This window comes from Cylas formicarius, unplaced genomic scaffold (genome assembly GCF_029955315.1).
Source record: "Cylas formicarius isolate icCylForm1 unplaced genomic scaffold, icCylForm1.1 PGA_scaffold_5__7_contigs__length_24384050, whole genome shotgun sequence".
Lineage (NCBI taxonomy): Eukaryota > Metazoa > Arthropoda > Insecta > Coleoptera > Brentidae > Cylas > Cylas formicarius.
Window position 1 is genome coordinate 19,091,341 of NW_026844341.1, and position 12,583 is coordinate 19,103,923.

The window sequence follows — 12,583 nt, forward strand, 5'->3', positions numbered from 1 at the left end:
GACACGAATAAAGATTTTAAAAGACTTCCCATTAAATACTTATTATTATTATTTTATAAAATATCTTTTGTTCTGTCTATTTTACTTAATATAATATAATACTCAATATTATTTGTCAAAATATAAAACAAATACAGTATTTATCTGCTTTAGGATTTATAGATAAATGTCGAATAGTCAGTTGGCTTTCACAAAGCGGTTGTCTCGTGGCCGTATTTGGAGACGCACTATATACCATTTCAGCGAGTAGAATATTACACACAAGCGGCATCGAACGAACAATGGCCGGTTGCTATAACCTTTATGTTCCGCACAACGGCTGAAAGTAAAGCGGCGAGATAATAATCAAGCTCCGCCGGTAAAAGCATACGTGTATGTGCAATACGTACACATTGTTACGTTTTCTTTCGCTCGCATGTTCGTTTCCGCGAAACTGGGGCAGATTTAGGTATATAACGGGCAAAGGATTGCCATTTTTCTATGCTCATACATTTCAATGCAATATATTATTGATACATTATACTTTGATGGTCAACAACGTAAACTGCTCAAAGTGGTATAAGCTTCTGGTACGCCCGAGAAGGTAGTAGAAGTCAAAATCTCAATTGTTAATTATGAATTATCAAAACTAGACACACATTTAGTAAGTAACTTTGCAATTACAAAGCAATTTCACTTATAAACTATATTATATTATAATTATAAACTATCGTCCAGTTTCTCCAAAGGATTTGAATATGCATTTCTAAAATACTTTTTTTTTTGAACCAATCTGGATTTCGCGTTGGAACGTCATCTATAATGGCAGTGATATCGTTTTGCGGAAGTGTAATAAAAAGCCTGGAATCGGGAGAATGCCCTAGCCACTGTTTTGGGGAAGTTGTCATCATATGGGAATGCAGATATTTTTCATAACTGACGAAGATAATCTCTGTCGTCAGATTAATTCGTGTGAACTGGATATTGATATAGGTGTTCCGCAGGGATCGGTTTAAGGCATTGTCCTGTTTACACTCTATATCAATAATGTAGTAATCATTTCTACAAATGCGTCTTTCACGCTGCATCCTGATGACACTTCCATTGTGATTTCAGAGGGGTGGGAACATTTATTACAGAATAGATGCAACGAAATGTGGGCAACGTCAATAACTGGTTTAATAGTAATACTTTGATAACGTTTTTAGGATTCCACCATCCTCGGAAAATATGTTCTAGTCTCATTTTGAAGATATACGATTTTCCATTAGCTTAGTCTGAAAGTGTTAATTTTTTAGCTATGCGAGTTCTTGATTTCTCGGTTGAACTCGAATGCGTCGAACGTCGAATATGTCACAGTTATTAACAAATATATTACTCTCACATTGAATCTCGTCTACGATACGCAATAATACTATGGGATTGAACTACACAATCGACAGAAGTGTTTTTAGCACAGAATAGAGCGATTCGTCGTATTGCTGGGGTAACGAGCTCTCATTCTCGTATGTATCGTATAGATACGGTATCGTGACCTTACATTTACATTTGAGCTTTTAACACGAGACAGCAAAACAAAATTCATATACCTTTTTTTTAAAGCAGTATCTACTGCACACATCCTTATACGCTGTAAAAAGTTTTTTACATAACCCTTTGATTATGTGATTTTTTTTTGTAGTGTCTCTATACATTTTTTCTGTACTTGTGATTGTAAACTTTTTTTTGATTTAACAATAAACAAAGAATAAAAGTATTATTATTATAAGCAAAATGCGAAATGAAATAAAAATGATTTTTTTTTTAAATTTGGTAACCCTTGCCAAATAAACTAAACTTTCAAAAGAACAGCGAAAACCTTACGGGAATAATGTCCTCTTTAAAATTAAAAGTAGTTTATTATGCAAAGGTCGGGTCAAAACATTTTTTATCCTAAAAACTAAAACATGCAGAATAATAAAACACCTACAGAACTATTACTGTTAAAAACACTTTCTGCATATTTTTTGATGATTTTTTTTTTTAATTTAAGGAAACATTTTCGCAATGACAAAAAAATATATTTTTATTTCACGTTTCATTGGGTCCTCTGTGTTTTTTTCATAATACTTACTGTTTCCAAATAAAGAAAATAAATTCTAAAACAATACAAACCAAAAATTAATTAATTTTTTTTATTTGCAAACAACAAATTGTCAAATAAACCGATCTATCGAAATTTTTTTTTATCTACATAAATATTTTTTTTAAGTAAGGAATAGTATACAGTAGCATCTGATCCAACGTTTATATAATAAACTATCCTTTATTTTAAACAAAAAACAAATTTTTTCGCATTAATTTTGAAACGTCCTGTATTTTAAAATATACAGTTAAACTAATAAAACAATTTTTTTAGCCGAACTAAAAGCCTGGCTGAATAAACAAACAAAACTTCAAATTGGTGGAAGTAAATTAAAATAATATCTTCAGCTCGCTATATTAACTGATTAGAGTTACCACTATAACTGTGTTTTTATTCCTTCGTTCATTTATTTCCTTTCTTATATTTTTTCTTCTTCTTCTGTATTAGGCCCTTCTGCCTGTTTTACTTCAATCTAATTTTTATCACACGTTGTCGGTTCTTTGTTCTTCGGCCTATACTCCTCCGCCGGCAGGCGATTTATATCTTGTTATCGTCACTATCCGTTGTTCAGAGATTCTATCTATATATTGATTCCATTCTTGCTTTATATTTCTTGTCGAAGTGCAAATCTTTTCAATTCCACATATGTGTCTTATGTTTTCATTTGTTTCTCTATGCCAGAGTGTTTTCTCTGCTATTTTCCATAATGTTTTCATTTCATTTGTTTCCAGGCGTTTCCGAGTCTTGTTTCAGCGGATTTATATATGCGGGATTTTGTTTCGGTTTTAAGTATTTATTCTTCCATATCGTGTCGTTTAGGCATCCTGCTATTCTATTGGCTTTTGCAGTTTGTTCTCTTATTCCACCCTCTTTGTTATTATCACATGATAATTCAATTCCTAAATATTTGTTCATAGTCATTACCTGCTCTATAATTTAGTTACCAACTTCCAGCTTACACCTAAGAGAGATTACCAGTGATTTAGTTTTTTTGCAAATCATCTTCATTGCTACCAATGCAGTATCGTCGTATTCCTTTATTGCCCATTTTATAGCCTTTTTTGATTTTACTTCTCTAATTAGTTCGTCTAATATAATATTAAATAATAAGGGGCTTAATGAGGGAGGGGCTTGGTGAGTCCCCTTGCCTAACAATATTTTCGATTATTTTTATTATGTCAAATGGGATATTTCTGTTATAAAGTATGTGTATCACGTATCCAAATGCTATTTCTAAGTCTGTGAAGCATAAAAACACTGGTATGTTGTACTCAATTGATTTTTCTATAATTTGTTTAATTACAAATACTGCGTCATTAAAAGATCTTCTGAAATCTCGTTGTTTTTCAGAGAGGTTTTACAAATGGAGTTATTTTGTTGGTAATTATTTTTGTTGTCGATTTGAAAGTCGTTTAATTCCTCGATAAAAAAAAGATTTTAAATATTTTTAAGGACAGATTAACACGTTATCTTATTAATCTTATTATTACCTCTTCATTAGATATTAAAAAATCCAGCTTTTTATACAAAATAAACTTAAAAATATGATTTGAATTTAATGTTTTTGATATAAAAATTTCGAAATCTTGATGAACCATCGTGTACGATGATACGAAACAATGAAAGGAGGCACCGAAAGTCGTCATTTTTTTGTTTCGTTAGCCCCGTTTTTTCATCGTAAAAAATAATTAATATGTTAAAATTTAATGGTTTTTCGCGGCCATTAGCGGGACCGTTAAAAGGCGGCGACGGTTCTTTAACGCGGGCACTTTGTTTATGCAAAACGGGTGCATTTTAAACAATAATTTACAAGAAAGTCGGAAAAGTTATGCGTTCAGAGACTGCTAATTACCCGGCAGATAAATAAACGGGGTTATAATAATCTACGCAGCGAGGAAACGGTAACTATAAACAAGAAGAAAGTTCGAATTACGCGCGTCCGCCGTTTTTATTGAAATTGGTTGAACCTATAAATTAACATTGTTTGGGGATTTGGCTTACACTATAATTAAATCAAAACCTCCTGAGGGTAAATTCGTAAATAACATATTAGTTTCTCTGGAGCTTTTAAAATAAGCAATACACTATCGCAATTTCTAATCAAAGGTGAATTACCTATAGTTCAAGGACACTGATGTGACAGAGACCTAATCAGCTCTCGCAACTCAACTTTTGTAAAAGCCCAGGAGATCCCTCTTAATAAAAATATCAACATACAGGCAGCAAAGTGCAAAATTTTATTTGTCGGAGTAATTATCAAGCCAAAGAGTCTTAATGTACTGACGGTCGTTGTCGTTGTCGGTGTTGAAATCTGTGAGGTTCTGCAAAATCAGTTCGTTTACAAATACTAGCAGATTATTATTATTATTATTATTAGTATAAAAAATCATTAATAAACAATATATAAAATATTTCATTATGAACAACATTTTGTTACTATTTAAAGCAATCCCAAATTGTAATTACCCAGTTTATGTTCAGAAATTTTCGCATTTTAACAGTTCAACTTGGCAATATCAAATGTAACCAAAGGATTGTCTTGCGGATCTCGTAGGATTCAATCTGGAACCAGAAATAGTAAGAGGAAAGAAAATAATTAGAAACCCGATTTAACGCTGAATGATATGTGCCAAATAGATTTCTGATAAAACGCGTATATATTTTTTTTATGGTTAGCGCATTAAACAAGAGGCTATTCTGGTCTAAAAGATCGTGATTAATATTGAATCCTTAAATGAAACGTTTAGGACTGTTTACTTCTAGTAGATTCAAAAAATATATGTTGTTAATAACTGACCGTATCTCCACGTACGGCAGTGTGGGTGTAAGTGAATACGATTTTTAAGGTATTTAGTTCATGTACATTTATGACATTGGCCGTAAGTTTAGTGCAGCTTTTTCTACTTATTTTATGGATTTATGTGTTAAACTGAAGGTAATAAAGTGTACTTATTCAAGTCGTCTGTATAGAAAACATTTGCTATCAGCTGCTCTGCAGAAATTTTTATGCGAGCAGATTGAATTGATTGGATTGATGAACTGATATTTGATCGGCACATAACTGTTAGAAAATATAGTGGTCCTAATATAGTAAAAATTGATCCGCTTTCGGCGGCTATAATATTTTTGAAGAGATTAAAATGGCCTTCCGCGCATGCCTATAAATTTTACCCACTTACCTGCAACTTCGCACCATTTTCTTTCTAAACGGCCGTCTCCACGCAACTTAACTCGTTTTCCCAGAACATTTGTTAACGATCTGGAAACCCATAGGAGATACAAAAAAAAATCGTGCGAAAGTTCCTTCGACTCTCCTGAAGATTTAATTTTTTTAATTTTGTTGATATCTCCCCTCCGATATTGTTTTCTAAGTTTTCTAGATTCTCCTGATGATTTAAAATATTATAGTTTTGTTGATACCCAAAATTGTCCCCCCTGACATCAACTTTGTTGTTTTAAATGAAACACCCCGTATATATCGACACTTTTGGAATCCCTGGTTAAAATAAAATTCGCTTTCTTAAGAAATTCCTATTCGAATTTTGCATAGTTTAGGCCGAAATAGACGTTATTTGTTTTTTTTCATATTTTGATTGCGCCACATTAAATTGTGTTGCGACGCTACTGATACACGTATTGCAACGAAAATTTAACCACAGACTAAGGAGATGATGCACTACTCAATCAGTATGACAGATTTGCCTCAGCTTATACAGGGTGTCCCCAATAGGCGCTGCCGTTTTGGCGAATTTAATAAACAAAATCTCAAGATTTTCAAACGAAACCCCTTATATTTTTATTCAGATATCAATTCTAGGACAAAAAGTAGGTAAGTTTGAAATTTATGTTATATTTAAATTTTACTTCCATTTTGAGATATTCGAGGTTAAAGATGACACCCGTATAGGTTTTATTCGTACATCTGGAGTATTATATGTTTAAAAGAAGTAGGATCGTGTATTTCCTGTTTAAAAAATACCTAATATTACCAACAACAGCTTTAAAATAAAAACGTTAATTGAATACCCCAAAGGTGCACCACCTATTTGGGACATCCTGTATAAGCTGAGTCGCATCCATCAAACTACTAGTGTATGATCTTCTTAGTAAGTAAATTTTCGGTGCAATACCTGTATCAGTAGCGTCGCAACACAATTTTATATGGGGCAATCAAAATATATCAAATAAAAAAAAATTGGAATAGGAATTCCTTAAGAAAGTAACCTTTATTTTAACCAAGGATTTCAAAAATGACGATATATACAGGGTGTTCATTTAAAACAACAAAGTTGATGTCAGGGGGGACAATTTAGGGACACCTTGTATCAACAAAATTATTTTTTTTTTTTCGTATCTCCTATGGGTTACCAGATCGTATAATGGCACACAGGCAGTCAGGTTTCGTCTGGTTTTAAGTCGATAATTTTTTCTCAAGAAGGAAGCGAAATTGACGGGCTTTTTTACTCCCCTATTTACAGATTTTACGGGCTTCCGTTAGGACATCAACTCTTCATTTGTTTGATGAATTTTAACGCCCGAGCTTTATCGTCGCTCGCAATAATGGCGCCATTTGGAAAAATTAACGACTACGAACATACCGGGTCTTTCGACGTTTAACGTTCCGATAGGCAAACAAACCATTTTCCATCGCGATTATTGAAAGTCGTTATAGCGGCGACTCGTGAAAAAAAAAACATTTAATTACGCCGTCGCCGCTACGCGTAACTTTAATTGGATTTTTTCCTCTCTTCTCTCTGTCACGTTGGATCCGGTTGAAGGAAAAAAATGCTACTACGTCCTTGCTGGAGGCCGTACAAGCAAACTGCAACGTCGCGGATAACGGGGCCCCGAGTGAGAGCCTTGTCGCACCCCGTCGCGTGAATACCGCCCGCGCGTATAGCCTTTGCACTTTTGCTTGCAAAAATAATGCACGCGGGTACAATGTGAACTGAAGCTTCTGGAGGGAGGTGAGGGAGGTCTTGAAGCGAATTTTAGAAATAGGGCTCTTAGACATAGCATTTCAATAGAGATTTCATATAGAGAGGGAACCACACGAAAGCTTTTGGAGGGAGGTGCCGGAGCTCTTGAAGAGAATTTTAGAAATAGAACTCTAGAGATTTTAGAGCGTTTTGGCAGAAGAAGTTTTTAGAGAAAACTTTTAAGGAGAGACCTTTCAAAAGGAGGCTTTAGAGAGAGTTTTAGATAAAAGACAAGACAAGTGGAAGCTTTTAGGGAGGCAAGGAGATTTTAGAGAGGGATGTTTTTAAGAGCGAGCGTTTAAAAGGGCCTTTGAACGCTTTTAGGCAGAAAATTTTAAAGGGACTTTTAGAGGGAGGTTGTATAGAGGAAGCCTTAACAAAGAACGTTTTACAGAGAGACCTTTAAAAAGGAAATTTTATATTGTTATTTAGTTTTACTATAATAAAATTTAAAAAAATGTATTGTTATTTAATTTTATTATAAATTTATTGAAACGTTAGCTCGTTCAAAATAAAGGAAGGGTGGAGCAAGGCATTTAAGCTTTTTATTATTTTTTGTGGAATTTAACCATCAAGTCGATTTATTTTTGACTAACTTAATGTAACCAAAATTTGACGAAACTTTTGGATGTCGTGCCTCACTATCCAATATTTATAATGTTTTATTTATTTATTAAAAAGTATTTAATAAAAAAAAACTTGCTCAATAGTAACCATTTTCCTATAGAGTGAAAAATGTGTTATTGGTATTTGTAAGATTTTCGAAAACTCCGGCTTTAGGCTAAATAAATAAAATTATCCAAAAAATAACATTTTCAATAAATTAATTATGATTCGGTTATAATAATATGGAATAGCTTTTTTTTTACTCCTGGTTTAATTTTTGAGGTTGAGCTATCGGTGTAGGTATTATTAGGTGCTTAACACAAATTATTTGACCCCGCATTTTCTTTCTTTAATGGTTCAAGACTTACGGGCAGCGATCACCACGTAATTCCGTAAGCAAACGTAGCCGACCAGTTTTACCGGTACATACCCACTAATTGGTAAACCAAACACGAGGAATACCAACCGCGGTTCTCTCTACAAAGCACTTACGTGTAGCTCCCGTGGGTGTTGTGGCACTTGCCGTGCTTGCAGGGTTTCTGCTTGCACTCGTCCTTGTCCTCCTTGCAAGCGGCTCCAGCGAAACCAGGCGCGCAAGTGCACTGGTACGAGTCGCCGACCGATACGCACACCGCGCCGTTCCTGCACGGCTGAGAGGCGCAGTGGTCCTGCTTCTCGCAGTGTTTACCTGGAAAACGACATTTCAATGACGAATCTTCTGGATTACTCAAGCGTCGGTTATTGAAAAATCCAACTTGCTGACGTTTTGCCAATCACCCTGATGATTTGAGTTAAGTTCTGAAGAAGCGAATAGGATGATTGCAGAAACGTCAGCAAGATCAATTACCAACGCAGGAGGAATTTAGAAGATTTGTAAATAGTATTGTTGCTAATCTTTATTTTATGGTTCTTCAATATTATGTGAAGTTTCGCAGACCACCTAAAGCAAAATGAAGTTTCAAAATATTGTCAAAATTGTATAAAACAGTATTCATTACTATGCTTATATATTTCATGAATTTCAATTTCATTTTATTGATAATCAAGTGACTAAATCCTTTTTACAATACTTCTGTATTCCTCCTATGTCGGGTTTTGTTGAGTCGAACTTGCTAACGTTTGTCCGGTGCAATGGTATAAACTCCTGGCATCAAAAGTGGTTTTGACGTTATATTTCTTTAGAACTTTTGATATGTGGTCAGCGATGTTTTGAATGTAAGGAAGGAAAACAGTAGCAAGTATAGGATTGCTTTCGACCTCATTGCCATTGGAACGTTGTGGTGCTGATGGAACGCTTAATATCTTTAATGTGGCAATTATTAGAGAGAAGAGCAGAGGTAAGGTGTTTTAATTCTGTGTTCAGTGACTCGGAGTGAGATAGTTTTATGAGTATGTAAACAAGAGAGTTGATAACTGACGATTTTTGGACCGGATGATTTTCTATAAACACAATTACCCAACGTTAACTGGTGATAGTCGAGAACCCGTTTGTTCAAAAATTTAACCGTTATAAGAAAAATATGGTCCAGTCGATGTTCGATTAAGGTGAGAAAGTTAGGTTCCAGATTCTCGGATTTTAATATATCTGAAACGATGTTGGGAGTTTCAGGAATAGGAACTTTAGTAAAGAGTTATTCTACGTCGAAACTAACCAGAATATCTTGTGTATCTAATGTGATGCTTTTTAATTGTTCTATGAGGTGAAAAGAATTAAGTACGAACCTATTTATTTTTATATTATTAATATTTATATATTTATATTGACGATATGATCCATCTGAAAGAATCTTGAATCTTTTCCGGATATACATTTGTGTTCATGACCACCGTAGCATTTACTTTACCTGCTTTTAGGATAACGATTACGGGATTAGATTTTAGGCTCCAACCCAAAAGTTTTGTGAAAAGTATGACAGTGCCCTGTGGAAGTTTCTTTAACAAGCCTTTAAACTAACTAAAGACATTTAATTTAATATAAGTTGGTATTTTCAACAACACGAAAAGTGTAAACAATCTTGACCACCAAAGTATCAAACTGCATAGCGCAGATAACAGACAAACTATATAAGTTTCTTCGTTTGGGATACCCACTTAATAGTTCTCGAAACGGTTCAGATTTCAATAAAGACCGCCGAGAACCTTTTTAAAAACTTTAATCCCGCAAATTACGACCCTAACCTTAACTGCGGCAGGCGAATTTTATGCTAATGCGGCAACGTTGTAAGGTTTAGAGGCCCGGTGACAAAAGAAGAGTTTACGCTCGCAAATCACCATTAACCGCTCCCCGGTAGGTAACCGGTATTTTATTGTGTATGGGGAGATGTAAAATGACAGAATTAAAATATAAAAAGCGGGGACTTCAGTTCAAGCGCCTCGCCTTGCTATTTGCAAAGCTGTAACCACATAGCTACTAGACTATGCTAACAGTACAGGAACGCATGAAGCAACTATGTAAAGGTCCATTCAACGCGTGCATGCGTGAGATTTAAAATTTCGTTTCTAACCAATGACAGCTCTAATGACAAATTCTGACGTAGGACCCATAAGACCTTGCAAACAACATGGCCGCTGACAGATGTTTGGATGCGGTATTATTACAGCAGCATTTTCTCAATATATTTCTAAATAATATTAAATTTTCAGGCAGAAAAGGGGTTAAGGCCTGGAAAAGCAGTGAATAATTGCAGTTGGCGTTTTTGTTCTTCAAGCACTGTAGATACGGCGCAATTTCTACATGTATTTTAGGTTTAACCTCCATTGAAATAACTTTGATATCGCACATGAAACATCTAAGTGAAAAAATGGTCTAGGGATTTGTCTTGTGCTTGTTTCGTTAAAAATTCAAGTTGTAGCTTAATTACTTTCTTATATTTCCTGCAATTCTTGTAAACTAAAACGTAATACCCAAACATTCTTCGCAGTTATTTAAGTATACCTAAAAATGTAGGGAATTCCGTTTAGTAAATTCAATATATGTGTAAGTCTATTTTCCAGTACTACTCACCCGTATATCCTGGCGCGCACGAGCACTGGTACGAGTCGAGCGACCTCAGGGTACAAGTACCGCCGTTGAGGCAGGGGCGGCGATCGCACGAGTTGGCTATCGGTATCTCGCATAGCGACGCGCTAAACCCCAACGGACAAAGGCACTCGAAACTGGGAACGCCCCCGGAGCCGATCCGGACCTGGCACGAGCCCCCGTTCTGGCACCGCGGTCCCGGCCCCTTCCCCGTGTGGCACGGGTTAAGGTGCTGGCAGTATTCTCCGACGTACTTCGACGTGCAACTGCAAAAATGAAACAATATTGCTTTCGAAAAATTGCTTGTTGTTGAATATAAAATAATAGCCTTGTCGAATGATATTTTTTCAAATATCTCGCGCGCTCTGTATAATTGACGAAACCTGTAACTCCCACTCGATACGGTTTACGATATTGTTCAAATCAAATTATCGCATCTTTAGCATTTATCCCCAATAATTTACCCATAAAAACGGAAATTTTTGGGATGTTTTTGATTTTTTCGCCCATGAACGACACACCCTGTATATAATTCAAACAATGTTCGAACTGGAGGTTATAGCTTTACAAGAGAGTCAGTGGTTTTCAAGAAAATACTTGTTTTCTGAACCACGCAGTACGTAGCAATAGTAAATGACATCATCGCGTCTAGATGAGGGCGAGAAATGGTGATTTTCATTTGGATTTTTTCAAATATTTCGAACAGCGTATATAAAAGTCTTTTAGATTTTTGTCTATAATTAAAAAACCATATATATAATGGAAAAAATACCTGAAATGAAAGTTATGGTCCCGGATATCCTGCATTTCCTAGTTTACAATTTTTGCCGATCGGGTCAATAGTTTTCGAGAAAATAATTTTTTTCTGGAAGGCTAAATATACCAAAAAAAAAAAATTAAAAAAATTTAAAAAAATGCTTTGCGTGATTTGAGTAAGTTCCTTTTCAACATATGAAATGCGGGTGTGGACTTCTACCCTTCTGCCAAATCTGAAGTCGATAGCTGCAAACTTAAGACACCTGTTAATTTTTGAATATAGCACTTAATACCTTGAACACCCTGTACAACTGATTCGCGAAACTCGATCTTTTAGATATAGCCACTTTTCAATAATTTGGGGGCCCACATTCCAGTTTTTTTTTTCAAAAAATTGTCAAGAATAAAATACGGAGCCGAATTTTTTTGGCCTTGTAAACGGTTTTTGAAAAATGGTCTTTTTTGTAGACTCTTGCAAACGCGATTTTTAATTCTTTTTAAATACTTCAGCCTCTTTTCGTACTTTCCAATCAAACCCGTTTATGAAGGAAATATGCTGCTGCGGAACGCCCTGTATATAAATTAAAATCGTTTCCTGCGTTTAGCGAAGGGAACATGTGGTCAGTAAAGTGGTTAATTATTTCGTCCGAGGATCCTAGTGGTCTCGCGACGTAATTATTAGTGGATGCCGTTTTCAATTACTGCCGATTCTGCGCACAATAGAGGTCGAGCTGGCAACGCGGATCGTTTTTGAAATCCGAGTGAGGATGAGGATATCGAGTTACCCCCCCGGTAGACCTGAAAGACGACACTGCCGGTTGCAGATGACCGCATCTGGTCGTCCATCTTCTACGAAAATATGCATGGCTAATGAAGCGAAGACAATTTTTATGGAATTCGTGAGGCCCGTCGAATTTCATAATGCAAAGCTACGCATAATCAAACCATCTTTAGAGATGTAAATCTGTCCATTAAATTGAAAATAATTTTGGTCTAAAGATACTATTAAGCAATCTAATAAATCTTGTTTCACCAAAACTCTCAACAAAATTAGTAAATATTACGTTCCACACTGATTTAAACCAAAATTTGCAATAAAAAATTCTTTTGAATTAATCA

General features: G+C 35.1%; 1 protein-coding gene across 1 annotated transcript in view; it reads right to left on the reverse strand.

Annotated features, from left to right (window-relative positions):
* The window catches only part of LOC132702421 (neurogenic locus Notch protein), a 96,962-nt gene extending 84,652 nt beyond the window's left edge, over nt 1-12,310 (reverse strand). The window contains exons 1-3 of the mRNA XM_060671014.1: nt 12,250-12,310; nt 10,694-10,996; nt 8,182-8,377 (exon numbers count right to left, since the gene is read on the reverse strand). Coding sequence (XP_060526997.1) covers nt 8,182-8,377; nt 10,694-10,996; nt 12,250-12,310 — 560 coding nt within the window. The remainder of the gene's footprint in view (nt 1-8,181; nt 8,378-10,693; nt 10,997-12,249) is intronic.
* Nucleotides 12,311-12,583: the final 273 nt, after the last annotated feature.